The 22,807-nt window shown below is 36.3% G+C and overlaps 1 protein-coding gene across 2 annotated transcripts in view; it reads left to right on the top strand.

Annotated features, from left to right (window-relative positions):
• Window positions 1-22,807, top strand: part of SMYD3 (SET and MYND domain containing 3) — a 716,238-nt gene that overhangs the window by 159,164 nt on the left and 534,267 nt on the right. For both annotated transcript variants that reach the window (XM_065875526.1, XM_065875530.1), the window contains exon 2: window positions 21,394-21,457. In XM_065875526.1, the coding sequence (XP_065731598.1) occupies window positions 21,394-21,457 (64 nt within the window). The remainder of the gene's footprint in view (window positions 1-21,393; window positions 21,458-22,807) is intronic.

Genomic DNA, 22,807 nt, shown 5'->3' with positions numbered 1-22,807 from the left:
CTTCCTCTCAACTTTGCTGTGATCCTAAAAGTGCTCAAAAATTAAACCTATTAAAAAAAACTATGAAAATCAAAAAGAGTACATATAGCATGGGAGAAAAAATATCTGAAGGTTGATTTATCTCTCAGGATAATTTTCTTGAATATTTCCATGTCATGATATTGTTTTAAAATAGATACATTTTATTTTCCAATTTACCCAGAAGAAAATATTTTATATGAGATACCTGTATAGTGAAAGCAAGCCACATGTTTTCCACCCTCCTTCTCTCCTTTTGACTCCATGTCAGGTTTGTCTATTAAATACCTGCAGGAACCCTCAGGTGTTTACTTTCAGACACTAATTACACCCACTGTTGCAGATCATTTTTTTAAACAATGCCTTTATCTTTTCCTTAACCATAGTTTTTTTCCTGCCATATCTTTCACATTCTTTTTGTGTATTGTAGATAACAAGAAAAGAATAAATGCTAGCACACTTTGGAATGTGTATGACAGGTCAGTAGAAACAAAGGTGTTGGGATTTATTGTGGTCTAAGAAGAAGAGTGAGTTTTGCTGAAAGGAGTTATTTGTTAATTCTGGTAGATTAACCAAGTAGGGACACTTGGGCAGAGGAGTGGGAAGAAAGATGAGTGGAATGAGATGCTTATCCTTGATGGGTATGAACCAGCAGCAGCTGGCGTGCCTGTCTAGGGGTCCTTCTTGGACTGAACTTGATGGTAATCTTTCACATATACTTTCACTCGAAAGATTTGTCCTTTGAAGAGGACAAAATGCATTTGATAGTGATGTTTGGTATACTAAGATGATAATACTAAGCTTCAAGTTTTGCTACTTTTTCTTACAGTCATTTCCCCATAACTTGTGATAAATGTTTGCAGTGTACTCAGTGTGGAATGAGGGTTGACTGTTGGGTTGGCAGTTTTTTTTCTATGTACAAACCCATATATATATATATATATATATATAAATATATATAAATATATATGTGTGTGTGTGTGTGTGTGTGTACAAACCTATATATATTTCTTATAAATTTTATCATTAGATTAAGCTATCTGAATCATTCATCCATTCACTAAATATTTAATGAGCACTTGCTATATGCTTGGCCCTGTACCAGATGCCAACGAAATAAAGACGTGGAGGGGGATGAGGTAAAGAACACATGAATAAGCCACTAAATATAACTCAGTGAAATAGTCCCCCAGTGAGTGGAGGACTCCATTGTGACTTACTTTAGTTTATAAGTTGGATATTTAGAGATGCCAGACTTCACGGCAGCTGTGTCTTGGGAAAGACAGATGTACTTTGGAAATTCACTGTGAGGCATATTTTAAAAGCATCTTCTCTTTTTACTTATCACTTTCAGAATTGCTCCATTGGCCTTGAAAATCAATTTACAGTTTTTAGAATAACATGTTATTAAGAAAATAGGAATTGTTTCACATGCTGTCTATAGTCCTGGTAGCACTATTGCGCTTTATAACTCACTTGTGCTTTTATTCCTCCTTGCCTTTCCCCAATCATGAATTTTCCTTCTATTCCTGGTAGCATTTTTGTACCTCTTTTCTTTTAGTCTGGGTACTTTTTAGGTCTACTAAAAGGCTGTACTATCACCTTTACCAGTAATTGTCCTGTATTGCATGCATCACTGAAACAGTGTATATTTTAAATTTGGAGCTTCATGTTGGTGAAGTAAATTAGACCTTCCTTTATCAGTGTTTTTTCAAACAAATTTATGTAAAATGATGGCTACCAATTTTAAATTTTCAAATGGTTAGGTAATTGGTTAAGTATTTGGATTGATTATAATTCTGTATTTCTCCTGATCAGTTTCTTTTTGACTTAATTTGGTATAACATAATATTGTATGTAGTGTGTGTGTGTGTGTGTGTGTGTGTGTGTGTGTGTGTGTGTATTCTGTACTAAATTTTATGGACCAGGGATAAATCATCTTGATGTTTTGACCATCTTCTAAAAAGCATCATGACAGCTTTTATTTCATGTGATATGTTAGACTTTGCTGCCTACCATTTCAAAGATAATATATTTTGAAACCAAAAAGGCTTCATATCCAAAATAATTGCTTACAATTCCATTTCAGATATGCTATTCTTTGTAGGTAAGACCAGTGTTTTTCTACTTTTAATGCAATATGAATCACCTCGAGTTGATTCATATATAATATTGTATGTAGTGTGTGTGTGTGTGTGTGTGTGTGTGTGTGTGTGTGTATTCTGTACTAAATTTTATGGACCAGGGATAAATCATCTTGATATTTGACCATCTTCTAAAAAGCATCATGACAGCTTTTATTTCATGTGATATGTTAGACTTTGCTGCCTACCATTTCAAAGGTAATATATTTTGAAACCGAAGAGGCTTCATATCCAAAATAATTGCTTACAATTCCATTTCAGATATGGCTATTCTTTGTAGGTAAGACCAGTGTTTTTCTACTTTTAATGCAATATGAATCACCTCGAGTTGATTCATATAGATATCATATAGATATGATATAGAATCTGCATATAGATGCAGATTCTGATACGGTAGTTGTGGGGAATTTGTTAAGCTCCCAAATGAAACCAGGCTGCTGGTACCAGCAGTTGTCACCTTCTGTCATTTTGGGAGGAGGTTATTATCGGGAAGTCTTCTTTCAGTGATTGCTGAGATCTCCTATCTCATTCAGTTGTCTTTCCAGCTGGTAGATCTTGCTGTGAAGATAGAGGCCAGGTTAGTGATTCCTTAAGCATCTTTGATGCCTGTAAGGTCCTTTTGCCTTCCCTCTGTATGACCCCACCCCTGAGGGGAGGAGGGGCACCTCACTTGAGGAGAGGTTGGACCCATTCTGTGAGTTGCTTATTTAGCTGACCTCTGGCCTAAGAATGTCAGAACTTGTGTTTATGATATATGTAGAGACAGACACATTTTAACTTGGAGACATAGTCTTGGCATGACAAGTGCAAATAAAATTAAATGAATCTAATAATGTTAAGTGTAGGAGAAACAGTCCCATTTAATAGAATACTCCAGTAAATCTTTTTGAAAAGTGAATATAAGGAATTCCTTTTTAACAAATGATAATTATTCCCTAATTTATATTTTTGTTAGTGTTTCTGTTATTGGCTTTTTAAAAAGAAGTGTTATTCTATATGTGCACATATTTTCACTTTTGAACTTATTTTATAAAATTTCAAACTTGCTGTATAAGTCATAGTTGGGAAAAACATGGTGGTGTATACTTTTTCCCCTAGAACACTTTATCTGTAAGTAGTTTGCATTATTACCAGGTGAGAATTTTGAGTTTGCCCTTAAACTGATCATTTAACAAAATTTTGAAAACCGTATTGTGTTTGTTGGGATGTTTATCTGAATGAAGTAGAGACCATTTTGCTTTTATCTTTGAAATAGTACAAGGTTTGAGAAACACAAAGGGCTAAAATTAGACTATTCGATCTGAAACTTGCCTCTTGACCTCCAGGAAAGTCGTTTTAGAAAAATTTGCCGATTTTCTTTTAAAGATTTCAACCATTATTGGTGTTGGTGGTCTAGTTGAAAGTACTTTTATATGTAAGTGCACTTATTCTTTTAGCAAATATTTATTCACTGTGTAAAATGTGCAAGGTACTGTGAGGGACATTGATGGGATTATAAAGAGGTACCAGATGCCGTTCATCTTTTAAGGAAATCCACAGCCTTCAGTGCACTTATCAATCAGTCTGTGTTCACTGGTCTTCCTTCCTGGTATAAGAATATCTTTAAGTCTTCTGATTTTGACGTGATTGCAGTTTGTCTATGGTATTTTACAGAAAGGCATTGATATACTTTGTCTCTCTTCCCCACTCTTTTACCAGGCAATGTCTTTAATCTCATCAGTGTTATCCTTTGTTTATTTTATTACCTGTATCTGTTACGTTATATTTAAATAATATAAATGAATTACTTAATATCTCCTCTTTTGCATATAAGCATATCCTGGGTTCACTAACTCTTTCAGTGCTTTCATCTCTAACAAAATTAACAAATCTGCTTATTCAGATTGCATTTAGACACTTTATTTTGAGAGCCTTTCTTGGGACTTCCTGAACTCATATCTATCTTGCATGTATTCTTTATGTCAGGTAAAAAGTCTGCTCTGTTCTCTAGTAGCTGTGGAGGGAGAGAGAAGGTGAGAAAAATGTTTCAGGTGAAGCGTAGAACAGTCTTGACCCATTTCTACAGCAGGAGGTGAGGTCTGAGCGTGGGGAGGTTAGAATCTGCCCAGGTGAGATTTAGCCATTGTGTGGACGTTCTATTTCTTTCCATTTCTAAAGGAAGCAAAGGGCTACGTTCACTTTAGGAGTAAAGAGTTTTCTTTGCCCCAACAATCTCTCTCCTTCTCAGACTTCAGAACAGAGCTGAACTAATCAGAGGAATCACTCTTGGTTGTCTTTTTTTCTGTAACAGCTTTGCTGAGGTAATAATTCACGTACTGTACCATTTAGTCATTTAAAGTATACAGTTGAGTGATTTTTAGTATATCCATGAAGTAGTGAAACCATCACCACAATCAATTTAAATGTTCTAATTTAATCACTCCAAAAGAAATTCTGAGCCTTTTAGAGGCATTTCCCACTTCCCCAATCCTCCGCCGCCCCGACCCAGCCCCAGGCAACCACTGGTCCACTTTCTTCCTCTATGGATTTGATGATTCTGGGTATTTCACATCAGTGGAATCATATAATATGTGATCTTTTGTGACTGACTCCTTTCACTTAGCATAATACTTTCAAGGTTCATCCATGCTGTAGCATGTATCAATATTTATTTCTTTTTATGGCTCTAAATCCTCACAAGGAGTGTCCTCTAGCTGTTCCCATAGTCTGGAGTGCCACCATCCCCCTTTAACCTTATTCACTCAGAAATTCTCATCCATTCTATAGTTCTGATTTCGTTGATCATTTTTAATGAGCTGCCTTCTGACAGCTCTTTGTTTCTAATCTTGAGTTTTCCTGGATTTTTGTTATATATTTTGACTAAAACATTTGTCGTTTTGCATCAAGGATATTTTAAGAGTAGAATGTAGGTAGAATGAGCATGGCCTTTGAAATCAGGTAACATCCAACCTTATCTGTTCGTACCAGACTTTTAACTCCATATGGCTCCGTGTCTACCTTATTCTCACTCAATTCCTCACCCTTTCTTAACACTGGCCCCCATCCTTTCACCTGGAGTGTGCTTTATCATCAGCAAAACCTCTATATCCTGAAGGTCTTCTCTGAATACTCTCTTCTTGTTGCTCTAACTGAAATCTGACTGCCTTTTAAGGACAGTGCTTCCTATCCTCCCGAGTAGTGGCTATTTTTTCTCATATCCTAAGTACCTCAGCGTCTAGAGAGGTACTAAGACCATGCTGCTCTTAGACCATTTCTCTTCTCCCTCGAAATTGCCAGGTCCTTTGAAGCATTTGCCATTATATCCCCATCACCTCACCTTCCGGTTATTCCTTTACATGCATGGCTCACTTTTTCTTTCCTCATCATTACTCTTGATGTCATTTTTGCTGAAGGGAATATCCACCCAGTACCTGGCCTCTTCATCCCCATTTCTAATTATCTTTTCCTTTATCACAGTTTAGCTACCTCTTACTGTGGCCATACTCTAGAACCGGTGGTGACTATTACTTCTGTTACTTCAATTTCAGGGTTCCCACTCTCCAACTACTATCTTACAGATGTCTAGCACAGTCCCTGACACCACATAATAGGTGTATAGTAAGTATTGTTGCTGTTCCTGCTATTCTGCTTCTGTTATAGCATCAACAGTCCTTGAAAGCAAGAACTGTATCTTATTATGAGCCCTGTTTCTCCAGAACCTCCCATAGTTCATTGTACAAAATGGTCCTTAGTGATATTTATGGGCCCAGTAAAATAAAGAGCAGTAACAATAGGAAGGATTTGGCTTTCAAAAGATCTTTATATAAGAAAAAAGATAATTAACTTTTACCATTTAAATATCACATAGTTTTAAAAAGCCATTTGAGTAATGACATTTCAAAAATTGTTTTCTTTCTCATTTCCTCTGGGGGAAAATAGATGTTATAAATTGTTGCCATTGGGATTCTTTTAGTTTAGTCAAGGTTAATCAATTATAAATTTCCATTGTCTAAGGATTATTGTAAATGAGCTATAAACAGGGAGATTGCTTTTTAGTAAAATGAGTCAGCTTACCTGAAAAGAGTTAGTTATCTTTTCTGTGTTGAAAGACTTTTTACTACTAACCTAATGAGTGGAGAGGAGAGGGAAGTTGATGTGTTAAGATTTTCTCAGCCTTTCTTATAATCTCTGTAGAAAAATAAAAATATAAGTTGCCACTGTATTATTTCTGATTTTTTTGAGATACGAGAATAATATGTAAAAGTTTTCTACTTATTTGGGTCAGATGTTGACTTTCTAGAACGTTTAAAACTCATGTTGGGCTTCCTTGGTGGCACAGTGGTTGAGAATCTGCCTGCTAATGCAGGGGACACGGGTTAGAGCCCTGGTCTGGGAGGATCCCATGTGCCGCGGAGCAACTGGGCCCGTGAGCCACAACTACTGAGCCTGCGCGTCTGGAGCCTGTGCTCCGCAACAAGAGAGGCCGCGATAGTGAGAGGCCCGTGCACCGCAATGAAGAGTGGCCCCCGCTCGCCGCAACTAGAAACGAAGACCCAACACAGCCATAAATAAATAAATTAATTAATAAACTCCTACCCCCAACATCTTCTTTAAAACAATAAAAAACACAAAAAAAAACTCATGTTGACCAACAGTTTTTCCAGAAACACTAGTTTCATTATTATTGTATTCATGTGTGGTTGCTTTTAAGCTAAGAAGTAACTACCATTTCATTATATCCATGAATATTTCAGTAAATGACTTCTACTTATACTGCTATTATACTTTTTCAATAATTTTTCATAGTGCGATATATGAAGGACTTGAAAATAACTGGGAAAAATATTCCAAATGTTTAGAGACATTCAAGGGTTTATAAAATTCTGAATGTCTAGAAAGTTAAACTTTTTAATATATTAATATATTTCGACCCAGCACTTGAGGTATTTCAAATAATATCTAGAAACATCTTTTGAGAGTTTACCATTAAAAAATCTCTTAAAGTAATAATAATAATGTGATGTTAATAAGGAGTATTTCCTATAAAGCAAGCACAATAAGTTTTCCACGTTTTATTTAATTCTCATTACAACCAAATAATTTTGGTATTGTTATTATTCCCACTTTCGTTCAGTGGTTTAGAGAGATTAAATGGCTTAGTATCACACAACTACAAAATGATAAACTGGAATTCAGTTCCAGGCCATATGGCTTCATTGTCAATGGTTTAACTACTATATTGTATTCTCTTATAGTGCCTAATTGAGGAATAAATACAGACATAGTCTGTGAGAAATTAATTTACAGATCATGCATCCAACAAGAGATCAAACTCAGTAGGTTTAATCTCTTTAAAAGACAGCCCAGGGCTTCCCTGGTGGCACAGTGGTTGAGTCCGCCTGCCGATGCAGGGGACGCAGGTTCGTGCCCCGATCCGGGAAGATCCCACATGCCGCAGAGCGGCTGGGCCTGTGAGCCATGGCCGCTGAGCCTGCGTGTCCGGAGCCCGTGCTCTGCAACGGGAGGGGCCACAGCGGTGAGAGGCCCGCGTACTGCAAAAAAAAAAAAAAAAGATCACCCAGCAGAGAATGGGCAAATGATATGAATAGGCAGTTCACACAAAAGAAACCATGAATGGTGAATGAACTTGAAAAGATTCTCAAACTCTGACTATTTATCAAGAAAATGCCCAGTAAAAGCACAGTGAGATAACGTTTCACACCCATCAGGCTAGCAGAAAGTAAAATGACTGTCAACAGGGCTGACAAGATATGGATTTAAGAGAACTCTCACTAGGCTGCTGCAGGAGTGTAAATTCCTACAACCACTTTGGAGAGCCATTTGTCAATATGTGAAATATTTCAAGATGTGCATTCTTACAACTCAGCAATTCTACTTCTACAAATATGTATTCTGAAGCAGCAGAAGTCAAAGTGGAGTCCTGAAATGTCTGGGGGTTCCCCAAGGTACTTTAAAAGGACCTCTAAGTTGAAAACTATTTTTATAGTAATATTAAGACAGTATTTGCCTTTTTCACTCTCATTCCCTCATGAGTATACAGTGGAGTTTTCCAGAAGCTCCATGATAACCATAAATGAGAATCCAGCTGCATTCTATTAAGCCATATATTTGAGAGATTTGCATAAATGTAAAACAGTGCCACTCTGCTCACTAACTTATTTTTATTTTGGAAAATATAGTTATTTTCATAAAAATGTATTATTTATATCAACATGTAATGGAATTATTAGTTTAAATGAATGAATAAATATATTAAAATTTTCTTAATTTTAATCTTTAATATAGTAAATATGAATAGAGATAACCCACATAAATAAAACCTCTTTGGAGTCCATCAACAATTTTTTTTTTTTTTTTTTTTTTTTTTTTTTTGCGGTACGTGGGCCTCTCACTGTTGTGGCCTCTCCCGTTGCGGAGCACAGGCTCCGGACGCGCAGGCTCAGCGGCCATGGCTCATGGGCCCAGCCGCTCCGCGGCATGTGGGATCCTCCCAGACCTGGGCTTGAACCCGCGTCCCCTGCATCAGCAGGCGGACTGTCAACCACTGCGCCACCAGGGAAGCCCCATCAATAATTTTTTTAAATTTAATATTTATTTTCTATTGGAGTGTAGTTGATCTACAATGTTGTGTTAGTTTCAGGTGTACAGCAAAGTGATTCAGTTATACATATGCATATATCCATTCTTTTTAGATTCTTTTCCCATATTGGTTATTACAGATTATCAAGTAGAGTTTCCTGTGCTATACAGTAAGTCTTTGTTGATTATCTATTTTATATATAGTAGTATGTATATGTTAAGTCCAGATTGAGACCTAATAGTTTTGAAAATCATTGTATATGTGTACAATGCAGGTAACATTGTTTTCTAAGCCTAAAATAATTGACCCAAACGTCCATCAATATGGACACGATGCCAATTCTTTCAATGTGGAATGGCAAAATAAATTGTGATATATCTTTATATATACACATACATACACACACATTCATACATAATTATATATTAATCAGACAGTATATATTTGTCAGATGTTCCTTACCTTATATGTCAAATAAAATGATTTTTGAGAATGTATTTTTCTAAGTAAGTACATGATAAAAATAAGTGCAAAGTTTATTAAGAATTAAATATTAGTTCATAATATTGCAGGTTTGTTGACCTTACCCTCAAAAGGTAGAAATAAAAGTGCTACATAAGCTACTCTATTTGACTAGAATGCACAGTAAGCAGCATTTATAGGACTTGGTTTTTCGGAATGTAGAACATGTTTATTGTTTTATTACAGGAGTAGTATACTGTGTGTTTATTGAAATGGAAGCATCATTTTATTATGTCTTTATATATACATTTCCACTGTAATGGCTTAAACAAATAGGAACTTATTTTTCCCATCCAAAAGCTGGAGGTTGGTAGCTGCTGGCTATTGGATGTTATCGGGGTCTTTCTGTCTGATGGTATTTGTTCTCTTGTTGCCTCTTGTGCAAAGAAAGTTGAAATGGATAAAGTGTCTCTCATTAGAAATATAGTTGATTCTTGCTATTCACCACAAACACTGAATTAGCCAAAACTGAACCATCACTCCTAGGGGATATACAAAGTTAGGTTCCTATAAGCCTCTGGGCACATTTTAATCAGCCAGTCAATACATAACCTTGTTTTGTGTGTGTTTCTATTTATAGATACCTTATTTAATACATATTGTTGATTCATTAACGTTGAACTCATGGCCAACAGCACTATAACGCACGCCTGAATGAAGCTTATCTGACGCACATATTTCCTGGGTAACACACATCACAGCTTTCTTGTGCTTAGGACACTAGATAGCACTGCAGCACTGTACTAGCTGGCCATTTAAAATAGCGAAATCACCAATGAAAAGCACAAAAATGAGTAAAGTGTGGCACTAGATAGACCTTGAAAAGGGTTCTCGTTTACAGTATGAGAGCTGAAATAAGAAAGCAGAATGTCACTTCATTTGATCTCAGCTGGGAACATGTGCATTGGGTAACTCAAATTTTTTTGCCTCTCCACACATATCCACGAATGACTGCAAAAATGGTGCAAGTATTGATTTGGAATTACAAATAAATTTTAGTGAGTAGGCAGATTTTCAAATAAACAACCCATAAATAATGAGGGTCAGCTGTATCTCTTTACAAGTCATTTGCCAGAACTGGGTAACAGGGTCTGCTATTAGAACAACCAGTAGCCATGGGGCATGAGCTTTTTACTAGTTTAGACCAGTGATGATTTATCCCCCTGGAGTCGGCAACCTACACTTCCTGAAATCCAGAGTTCTCTGCTATTTCAACAAATCACAGTACCCTTGCCAGGGAAGAGTGAAGTGGTTGTTGGGTAAGCAATGGACAGTGCCTGCCATGTGCCTAATCAGGTGCTTGGCAATTGGAAGGGACTTGGCAGTTTTTTGTTGAAGAATGAATTGGTGAATGAATGACGGGGTCATTTTTGGAAACAGCCTTTGATTTCTCTCGTATCTCAAAGATTTTCCATTTGCATCTGAATTTTTAAAAAAACGTGGTGTTTTGACTGGCCAACTCCAAATCAAAGTGAAAGTTAATGTAAGAGAATAAAGAAATTTTACTTTATATGGATTAACTTCAAGTTAAATAAGTCAGAGAGAATAATAAAAAATGAAGCATCAGTTGAAGTTGAAACTTGTATTCAGAAAGAGGCTAAGTAGCCCAAGTTTCATGTGGTAAAACTTTTTCTTTCTTTTCATATTGTTCCTTTTCTGAAATGATTGCTTTTTATATTTTGGAAGATGTTAAATCTAGAAATATTAGTTTTTAAATATAGTATGATGATAGATATCATTATTTTAAATTATCAGGTTCTCATATATTATCAAAGAGTAAAACAATTTTACTTTTTAACACTACATATGTAGCAAATGCCAGTTAGAAATAAATTCAATTAATAAAGTATAATTTCATTTAAATTTTGTGTAAACAAAGCATACATTTGCGCTTACTATTCCAAACATTGGAATAAATTGTTGATCTTTCTGTCTGTGTCCTGCCTTAGACCAAGAGCAATTTAAAGCCGTTAAATAGTACATATTGCTTTTTCATTAAAGTTGATGTTTATTTGATTATGGAAGTAAAATATTATTATATAAAATTGGAAAAGAGAAAAAAGAGGGAAAATCACCCCAATTCATATCACTCAAAGAAAAGTTTCAACAATTTGGTCTATTTCTTTTCACCTTTTTTTCACACATTACAAGAACTTAATTTCACAAAGTATATGTAGTATGAAAAATCCATTCAACATTCTAGGTGTAGCCATTATTATTGTTATTATTATAATAGACTTAGAATAACTTACAACTTTAGGGACAGAGAAGTATATTTATTACTATCAGTTGCAGAGCAATAAATGAAGCAGCCAGGTTTAAAGTATGGTTCTCCTAGAACTTTTTCTGCTCAGCTTACCTTCTCTATTCCATACTTGTCTGCATACTGAGCTGGAGTCCACATTTCAGGGCAAATGAAATTGTCTTCTTGTACATTTCTAATTTCCATTTTGGTGCATTGTCATGGTTTCTGATATCTTTTCTCCCTAGGTCTTTTAGATGTCGAACACTCTGGTAGTTCTCCTCCCTTTCTATACCTACTCTAAGCAAAATGTCTATTGCCAGAAATCACAGCTAAGGGTCTAGAGAAGAATAATGCGATTATCTGATTAAGGTAATTCATACTAAGTTGCAAATGACTTGTAGTCATAAGGTTTTTGGGGTGATGTCTGCATTTCATCACAATATATTATCAAACTCATAAGGGGGTTTGATAAGTAGAGTATGTGAGGGTAACATTGGGGGGCCGTGGGAGAACTTTATATCGGCCATAGTACCTGTTCGCTGTAGGAGGACAACACAGGCATGAAAACCCTTGCACGACCCCTGTTAACTCTCATTCAGCGGCTATCAGCTGATGATCATTCTCCTTAAAAAAAAATCATTAAGAATTTACAATTAATTATAATGCATTGGCAGGTGAAACATTTAATTCTGTGTCTCCTAAGGACTCATCTTTTAAGGTTTCTTTATTTTGGGATTAGGTCAGCACAGTGTTTCTTTATAAACTTAAAGTGCCATTTTATTCTCCAAAGTTGAGAATGAGTTATTTGAGATTTCATTAATGCTTACTTCCAGGAGGACTTGAGGAAATTTATAGTTAAAGGTTAAACGAAGTAATATACTTAATTATAAAATAGAAGAGCAAAGTTTTAAGCAGCCAGGAGAAAATGGCTTCCAGGCCTCTGAAATGAACAGATAAATATAGTTAGATAGTGATTTTGACTTTTGGATTTCTCACTGTTCAAGTTAAAATGGAAACATGCTGCTGATAACCTCATTTTCTAATTAGAGGTAGCATGATAGATAATTCATTCATGGTGATAAAGTATACCCTGCATTTGAAACCAAGGTGAGCAGCTTTTGCCATTTTGAAGGCTTAGGTTTTAGTATATTAATGAAAATGTTGACCAGATTTTCTTGTACCTTCTTTGATATTTTACCCATGGTACTTCTATTTTTATGTGTATGCTGTGTGATATTTATAATAGCAATACTTAACATATTTAAAGGGTATCTGATTTCAGTCTTTAGGCAAAGTCAGGTTTTTTTCTTCTTCGTCACTTAAAAAAAATTTCAAGAAGACTTAGGGAAAACGAATATATCTCTTAGACTTATCAGAGTTGTATTACTCGACTAGGCTAAAGAGGTTTCCTATTTAGAAACAAAGATGTTGTCACTAGAAAACAATCCCTCTTCAGCAATTCGTTTTGGTCACAGCTTTCTTCAGTCTACTTATGTGTGCTTTGCCTAAGAAACACCTTTAAGTCACCAGTTTTCAATTCTTAGCTGTTAGAGTGACCCACAGCACACAATAACCAATTTTGTAGAGAAGTATCATATAATGAGGAGAGTTTAAATCTGTACTCTTGTAAAAATGTTAATTTTCTCAACTTGTAATAGACATTATTTTACATAAAGCAAGCAGAATATTAGGAGTTGTAATTACCTTTTAATATTACTGAGGATGTAACAGCCTTCTCTGATTTTAATTTCCACAGATGAAACTTTCATAAAATGTTTTTAGCTTCTTGAATCAGACCACTTTGAAGTTAATCATTCTGATCAAATTAAAAATAGTAGTAATACAAACTTTAGTGAACGTGATTGAGCAGTGAAACACTTAACGATGCTAGTCAAATTTTGAAATTAGAGCCAAGTATTATGGGAACATGTGGATTTCAAAAAAAAAAAAAAAGTGGTGAATTTACTGTGTGCTTGCAAGGAGATGACCAGATTTGTGGCACATGTGGATTTTGCTTTTTTAGCAACCATGGAAGAGGTGTGGGATTTTCAGATATGGCACAGAAACAGGCAACATTATCTTGAGCACTTTGAAAATATACTTAGCATCCTCAGTTTTAACTCTATGCTTAGATGCTCTATTAGCAGCCACTTTATGTAGATTACCTCATATAGTCTACCCAACAGTTTTATGAGTAGTCACTTATTCTCACTTTACAGAGGAGGAAATTGAGGCTAAGAGAGGTTACAAGATTACATTGCTAGTAGGGAGTGGACTTGGTGTCTCAGTCCTTTCAGGCTGCTGTAATGAAATGTCACAGACTGTGTAGCTTATAAACAACCTAAGTTTATTTCTCACACTTCTGGAAGCTGGATAGCCCAGTATCGAGCAGCTAGCCTGGTCACATTCTGATAAGGGCCCTCTTCCTAATTCATAGCTGGTACCTTCTCACTTTGTCCTCTTGTGGTAGAAGGGGTAAGGGATCTCTGTGGGGTCTCTTTTATAAAAACACTAATCTCATTAATGAAGGTTCAACCGTCAAGACCTGAGCACCCCCCAAAGGTCCCACCTCCTAATATCTTTGGGGGTTAGGATTTCAACTCATGAATTTAGGGCAGGGGGACACAAACATTCAGACTATAGCACTTGGACTACAGATTTTGAACTCTAAACTGGTAAAATATTTTCCCTCCTAGGTACGGTGCCTTCCTTTTCCCTTATAACACCCTCTCCAATTCACTCTTTACCTGTCAGAAAGTGACTTTTCCTTCTTCTGAACTAGGGCCCTGTAGACTGTGCCGCTTTTCAGAACACGGTTTTGTATTGTAGCTCATTCTGCAAGTGGTATGTGTTGATCTGTCCTCCTTTACCATGAGCTCCTAGAAACAGTGACTGTAACACCCTCCTCACACCCACCCATCCAGGACCTTACACCTTACACGGTGGCCAGTCACTGAACACTTGTTGATTTAACTACTGGAGTTTGTGTTCATCAGGTAGCATAGTCTCCGCCAGTATAGAAGCTTTAAGAGACCAAGAACAGTGAAAAAGGGAAGTCCCCGAGTAAGAGGGTCTGCCTCTCTTGACTAACTTGGCTCAAATACTTTGCTGTGCTTTTCTCTTAAGTGCTAATGCGGGTTTAAATTACTTGTGCTTCTCCCATGAAGTTATGGTGCCTGTGAATCACAGATTCATTTTCCCTGAAATATTATCCATTGCATTTTCTTGTTTTGTACTTTAAATATTAGAAATAGGGAATAAAGTGATAGGGAATATAGAAAAAGGAGTCCAAACCAATTCTTTCTATATTCCTGTGTTATGAATCTATTATATATTATTTTGATCACATCTGCTGCTTTGTATGAAAAACCATTTGATAGTTAGGTGGATGGTGGATATGAATCTCTTTAATTTTTAAAAAGGCCTTTGGGCCCAAACCCACACAGTTACCATCTCCAAACAAAAATGGAGGATCCCTTTAATATATTATTATGAATATTTATGCCTAAAGGAGTTCTTTAGCATTTTCCGGTGTATTTTATTTGGCCAGAGTACGTGTTGCACTACCCTTGAATAGAATAACATGATTCTATTTGGGATAATCTCTTTTTCATAATGTAGAACTTCTTTTGCTTCAGAAATTTCCAGGGGGAAATATAGCCAAGTACTTGGTTACATGACATTAACATTTCTAATGAATCAGGATTCTGAGGTTTTAAAGATATTAACAAACCTAAAAATTCTGTAAATAAATATTTCTGTGGTATTTTTGTTTAAAAAATTGTATTTAGACTTCTTTCACTTAGGTATTTTGGCTTTCTCCATTTAAGAACAAATGGAGAGTTTTTATTCTTTATTTTTAAGAGCTTGCCCATCATGACATTCAGTATTTCTCATACTCCATAGAGCATCTTGGGTCTTAATTATGTGAAAAAATACTTTCATAGGAATTCTACTCAGGGAATTTTCTTAAAACTTGTATAAGGCCTGGGGTACTAAATCAGACATCCCATAAGTCAACACTTTTTCCTTAGCACCTATAAGTGGTACAGGCTTTACTCAATGCGCTCTGGTCTTTTTCTCCGCTCAGATTTCTTCCCAAAGAAATCAGCCACAAAATAAATTTCCTCATTGATCAGCCACAAAGTAAAATCTGGTCCTTGAGATATTCACGGTGCAAAAGATCACTGGGCAGGGATCTTCACCTTGAAGGAGGAGGCTGCAAAGGCACACCCTGGGCTCTGGGGTTGCTTCTGATTGTGCTGGGCTGTGCTCCATCCAGATGAGTGTGCTTCAGCGAGCGGGAGGGTCGCCCTGTGGTGTCTGAGCCTTTGCCTGCATCTGACTGGTCAACAGTGAGCCAGTTTCCTTCCATTGTGAGGATGGCTGTTGAAGGAGAGATTCAACCGCTAGACACACTGGGAGACTTCTAGGAGATCGAGGCATGTTACTAGGAAGGAACCCTGTATGATAAGTATATTATCTATGAATGTGTTGTAGATGCATTTTTTTCCTCTGTAGGAAGTTTTAAATGGATTCTGTACGTGCCAGGGCTGGGGGAAATTTGGGATAGAATTTGTTCATTTTCTATATCCTTTCCAGGAAAACTTCTTTCTCTCTACCTGGCAACTGGCCGTATTATTTTAGGGCAGAGTTTCTAAACAGTAGGATACTTTTGCTCTCTGATAACCTCTGATAACAGAGAGATGTTCCCTTAAATAGTACTCCAGTTGTTGGGATCTGAGGGAGCCAATTAGTCCCCTTTCCTCTTTGATTTCTTAGAGACAGTGGTTTCCCCTATATCCATATACGATTGACCCTTGAATAACACGGGTTCGAACTGCATGGGTCCACTATGTTTTAGTTTTCACTATGTTTTAGTGAAAAAAACACAGTTTTTTTCATTAAATACACACTACAGTACAACACCATCTGAGTTTGGTTGAATCCGTGGATGCAGACCCTCAGATATGTAGGGCCAAACTGTAAAGTTATACATTGATTTTCAGCTGCATGGAGGGTTGGCGCCCCTAAGCGCCATGTTGTTCAAGGGTCAACTGTATGACTTTTTAATTTGTATAGCAGCAGAACAATAAATTTAGCTTTATTTTAATTTCCTTTCCACACTTCAGTTTCCTAGGCTATTGGAGAAACTAATTACGACCCAACTTTTACTTGGAAGAGAGGACTTATGCTCCGTTAATCACTGTATCTGGAGCACTGAGCAAGCTGAGAATTTTCTCTGATTTGACATTGTGTTCAGTAACATCCGAGTTTATATGAACAAGAGATAAGGGAACCCTTTTTGCTTTTTTGGGATGGGGGCCTAAAACTTCCATTTATTTTAGTATACAATAATTTTAATATCTTCTGTAATTTAGAGGTAGACTGCTACTATTTGTCTCTTAAGTGGAGGGGAAAAAAGAGGTTCTGTTACTGATACATTCCTCACCTGTTTCTTTAGATTCCTTTTTATTCAGAAATTCCAGTTCTGAATGGACTCTTGAAATAATCGCTTTGCAAACAGGATGTTTGTGGAGTCTGTGAGAATTGTATATTGCTCACTTCTCTACTTCTGTGAGATTATCATGTTTGGCCTAATAATAGGCACAAATTTTGTTATCTTCAAATTTTATTTATATTTTTTTGTTACACAGGAGAAGCAGAACCAAATAATTTTGGAATTAGAAGGAAACATTTAATTCATGCTCCTCTGCAGTGCTGGAATTTCCTGTACATATGTCTGTAAATGTACCTATCAGATTCTCCTTGAACATGTCAAATGACCTGGAACTCCACCTCCTCAGGGCATTTCTTTTGATTTTTGAACAGTTGCTGTTGCCACAACGATCTTCTTTACCTTTAGACAGAATCTGTCCCTCTCTCGCTTCCATTCAGTATTTCTTGTTTTAGCCTCTGGAGCTACCACCTAGAATAAGTGATCCTTTTTATTTAGGGCTTCTAATTAATTCTGTTTTTTATTTGACATGTACGTTTCTGATTTTTTAAAGAAAAATGTGGGTTTGTCTTTCAGTTGGAAATGATGTGTTGATTTTTCTTTTTAAGAGAGAAAGAATGTTTTCATGAACTGTCTGGGTGGCTATGTTTCTAATACTTATTTTCCTCTCCCACTGCTACCCAAATTTTTTCTCTGCAGGGAGACCTTACCAGGAGGCTATTACTCTGAACCTTACTCAACAGGGAAAAGCAGTAACTCTTCAAAGCCTCAGTGGTTCCTCTAATCAGGCACACTACTTTTCTCTTGGATTCAGCTGACCTTTTTTTTTGAAACTTGAGAACTTAAATTTATTTGTTTGGTTATTTGATATGTAAAAGTAACCCCAAACATTTAAATAACTCATGTTAAGGAATTTTTTTTCACACATCAAATGGCAGCTGAATTATCCCAGTACTTTGAATCATCTTGCTATTTATTTTGCTGAAATTCTGTGTTAAAATTCATTAAAGCCTGTGGTTGAGAGCTATGGGAGGGAGAAGACGAAGTTTTAATATTTGCTACCAGTTTCATCACTGATTTTCCTGGGTATTTTGATTCTGCTTATTATTTTTATTTGTTTATTTATTTTTTTCTTTTTCCTTCCTTTTTGCGGTACACGGGCCTCTCACTGCTGTGGCCTCTCCCGTTGCGGAGCACAGGCTCCGGACGCACAGGCTCAGTGGCCATGGCTCACGGGCCCAGCCGCTCCGCGGCATGTGGGATCCTCCCAGACTGGGGCACGAACCCGCGTCCCTTGCATCGGCAGGCGGACTCTCAACCACCGCGCCACCAGGGAAGCCCTGCTTATTATTTTTAAAAATGGAGATGAAACACTTTGTATAGTTGGGAATCTTTATTTGCAAGCAACAGAAATAGCCTCTGAATAACTTAGACAAGAAAAAAGGAAATGAGGGGAAATCTGAGGAGCCAGGTCTAAGGAAAGCAGGATTCAGGGGAGCCCCAGGGACCTCATCCTCAGGAGTGTTCCTGCAGAAAGCATACTTTCCCAGTCTTGGCTGCAGTTCTCAGTTTGGCTTGACAGGCTTTCTGCCAGGGATCTTTTGGCAGTTTGGGGCTTCTTCTGTTTTCAGGTCTATTGGAAGTTGCCTTCTTTGTTTTCTCCCACAAATATACTAATTTAATTCAAGTCTTGAAGCTAGTAGTGTGTGTGTGTGTGTGTGTGTGTGTGTGTGTGTGTATGTGTGTGTGTTTTCTTTTTCCTGCTAATATTTTTGGGTTTGTTGTAGATATTTTCCAGGGTGGGGAGTGATGGTTAGGTTTTCCTGTTTCCTACTTGCTCTGTCATTTTTTTATGGGGAAAGTTAAGGAGATTAAAAAATTATGCCACTGCGGTCAACATAAACATTTAAAGCTATAAATGTTCCTTTAAGTATTACTTTAGCTGTATCTCACGTTTTGATTTTTTTATTATTTAATCTAATACATTTTCTAATTTTCATGACAACTCTTTGATCCTTGAATTATATAAGCTTTTAAGTTTCTGTAAATATGAGATTTTACTGGGTTTTTTTTTTTTTTTTACTGATTTCTAATCTAATTCTTTTATGGTTGGAGAAAATTATCTGTATAATATTGATTCTTTGGGATTTTTAGATTTGTTCTGCGGCCTAATGTGTGGGCATATTTTGTAAATGGCCAGTGGGTGCTTGAAAAGAGTATGTGAATACACATTAATATAAAAGGTGCAAGGGTCTGTGTTTTGCATGAGATCAAGTAAATTATAGAGCTCCTTATTCTTTATGTGCTTGATCTATGAATTCCTGAAAAAGACTTGATAACTAATACTTGTATGGTACTTAGTATATTCCAGGCATTATTTTTAAGGCCTTACTTGTATTAATTTATTGTGTACTGATCATTTTTTTTAGATGTTACTTTTACTTTATGTATTTTTAGACTGGGAACATTTGTTACTAGGTACTTAATACCTAGTGATTGGAGTCTTTTATCTTTGTGTATTGACCTTATTCATCTCTAGTAATATTTTTAACCTTAATGTCTCCTTTTCTGATATTGATATAGTTACACAGGCTTTTTTCTATTAGTGTTTAATTAATTTTAATATTAATGTTAATATTGCCTAGCATATCCTTCTCATTTCACCTTTGTATGTCCTTTTATTTGGAGTGTGTCTCATAAATAGTCTATGATGGGACTTCCCTGGTGGTACGGTGGTTAGGAATCCACCTGCCAATGTAGGGGACACTGGTTCGTTCCCTGGTCCAGGAGGATCCCACATGCCACGGAGCAACTAAGCCCGTGTGCCACAACTACTGAGCCTGCGCTCTAGAGTCTTCAAGACACACCTGCTGAGCCCGCATGCCACAACTACTGAAGCCCAAGCACCTAGAGCCCGTGCTCCGCAGCAAGAGAAGCCACCACAATGAGAAGCCCGCACCGCAACGAAGAGTAGCCCCCGCTTGCCACAACTAGAGAAAGCCCGCATGCAGCAACGAAGACCCAGCACAGCCAAAAATTAAAAAAAAAAAAAATTTAAATTAAAAAATTGATTAATTAAAGAAAAATAGTCTATGGGTGGATTTTGTTTTTATCCAGTTTTGTCTAAGAGTGGTAGTATAATATGATGGTTAAAAGCAATAACTTTAGGGCCAGGTTGCTTGGGTTTGGGTTGTTGTCTGGGATGTTGGTATCTGACACCTGTAATTCTACACTTGGGGGTAGGAGGTGTTTGGACTTTGCTTTATGTAGACTTTTAACCTCCCCCCATGTTATAAGCTCCATATCTCACTGCTGCTCTCCTATGGGTGAGATACCTGGTATATTCAAGTTCTGATTCTCTGCAGGGTTCGGTTGTTACCGTTTCAATGTCACCTGCCACTTGAACTTTATGGTGTGTTTCCTTAGTCATCTGCTTCTTATCTCTTGAAAATGTATTGAAGTATCTCTAAAATGGACATAATAAAACTGCTTAGTTATAGGACTATCTGAAGTTAAGTGTGAGTCAATAGATGTAAAGAACAGTACTTTGAACAGTACCTGGCACATCAGAAGTGCTTAGAAAGATTTGTTCCTGTCTTGTCACTGTTGTTAATACTATAGTTTGACTTTTAATGCTCTTGGCTGCCTTGAAAGTATCTACAGTCCTGTCTGATATTTGTTACTGTGAATTTCATCATCAGATTTATTGTTTTTATTTTATAATCCAAGTTTTTCTTTGTTTTGGCTTTTTTCTTCCTCAGGTGATTTGGGGAGGACGTAACTTTGGTGCATCTCAATTTAGCAAGTTGAAAGTAGTAATTGAATTTAATGGAAATTGAAAACCATTTCCCAGAAGGAGTATATTATAATTAAACTACATGATAAATTTAAACTTGTAAAATTTTTCTATTTGAATGGTGTAGGGTACTTTCAGTTAGTTGATAGGCTAGATTCTTTTTTTTTTTTTTTTTTTTTTGATAGGCTAGATTCTTAATTTCATATGGAGACATTAAAAACTCTATGAAAAAAAGAACTCTATGAAGTGAAATTTTTTGCCTAAGTGGGAATCTCTGTGTTTTCATTAAATTTATGTTAAAAAGAACATTAGTGGTGGTGACTGTTACACAACAATGTGAATGTACTTAAGGCCACTGAAGCTATACACTTAAAAATAGTTAAAGTGGTAAATTTTTTGTTATATATATATCTTACCACAATTAAAAAAAAAAAAGAACACTAGTTATTAGGTATATGTCTCACATTGAAGGTGAAAGAAGATGTTCATCACTGTGAAAATCTAAATCTCATGGACCATACAGATAGAGTGAGCAGAACATATTGGTGTCAATACCTTGACTTATGTTTTCTTTCTTCAGCCATATATGATTCTCATTCATTTCCTAATGTGAACTTTATTTTTTAACAGGAAGGAAAAGCTGATGCGATGCTCTCAATGCCGAGTTGCCAAATACTGTAGTGCTAAGTGTCAGGTAAGAAGGTTCTGCTGTATGTAAGCTCTCTACTCTTAAATTTGTTCTCCGGGCTTCCCTGGTGGCGCAGTGGTTGAGAGTCTGCCTGCCGATGCAGGGGACATGGGTTCGTGCCCCGGTCCGGGAAGATCCCACATGTCGCGGAGTGGCTGGGCCCGTGAGCCATGGCCGCTGAGCCTGCGCGTCCAGAGCCTGTGCTCCGCAATGGGAGAGGCCACAACAGTGAAAGGCCAGCGTATCGCAAAAAAAAAAAATAAATAAAATTTGTTCTCCATTATGCCTGTTGAACTATTTCTGTTTTTTCATAATCCTTTATTTATTTTAACTTGTTTTTTTCCTTCAACTTAAAAATCATATATGGTAATAATTATATATACATAATATATACATAAACTCTATCCATATAGTGTGTGTGTGTGTGTGTGTGTATATATATATACATATATACATATATACATATATATATATATATATATATATATATATATATATATATATCACTGAAGAAAAGTTAAATGTTTACTCCTCTCCATCTTCTTGACTTCAGTCCCATTTCCCAGAGCTAACCACTGTTAAGGTTCTTATGTATCTTTGCAGCATTTTTTTCGTGCAAACACATTCATGTATCTTTATCTTTTGTTTTTAAAAACAGATACAGGTTATTCTGGCACAAATTCTTTTACACCTTGATTTTCTTTTTCATTTAATAATCTATCTAGAAGAACTTTTTGTATCCTCGTGTTCATTCTATCATATGAATGCACCACAATCATAATTTCCCCACTAATGAATGCATAATTTTTTCCCAATATTTGGTATTGCCAGTACTGCACCAGGCATCCTTTTGTGCACATTTTTGCACACTTGTGCAAATTGATTGTAGGAAAAATTCTTCCCCGTTGTACTGATTAGTAAAAGGATATATGCATTTTGAATTTTTAAAGAGAATGCTCAGTTGCCTTCCAAGAGTTTGAGTTAATTAACAACAACTGACAGTCTATGAGAGTACTGCTGTTAACATCTTTGAAATTCTTTAAAGGATGTATAATTAACATTCAACATGACCTTTTCTTCTAACCTTATGGTTAATCATTTAATAAGAAACTTAATTATGCTCTAATGAATTAGGTCATAATAAAAAGTCTAATTGGAAGGTATGTGTCTGTGTCACTTGCCACCCATGCTTCAGGGAACTTCAAGTTAAGAAGACTACATATAGAACCAAATGAATTATATTATTTGATACAGATTTTCTAGTTGAGCTTCCTTTCTGTTCTCAATGAACTAAACATTTACTTTTATTTTCCCTTGTTTTTATGACTGTTTTTCTCCAGGGCTACTTCCTCCTTT

The sequence above is a fragment of the Phocoena phocoena genome, chromosome 1 (assembly GCF_963924675.1).
Source record: "Phocoena phocoena chromosome 1, mPhoPho1.1, whole genome shotgun sequence".
NCBI classification, from domain to species: Eukaryota; Metazoa; Chordata; class Mammalia; order Artiodactyla; family Phocoenidae; genus Phocoena; species Phocoena phocoena.
The sequence above is the reverse complement of the archived record's forward strand: the minus strand, read 5'-3'. Positions and strand labels throughout refer to the sequence as shown.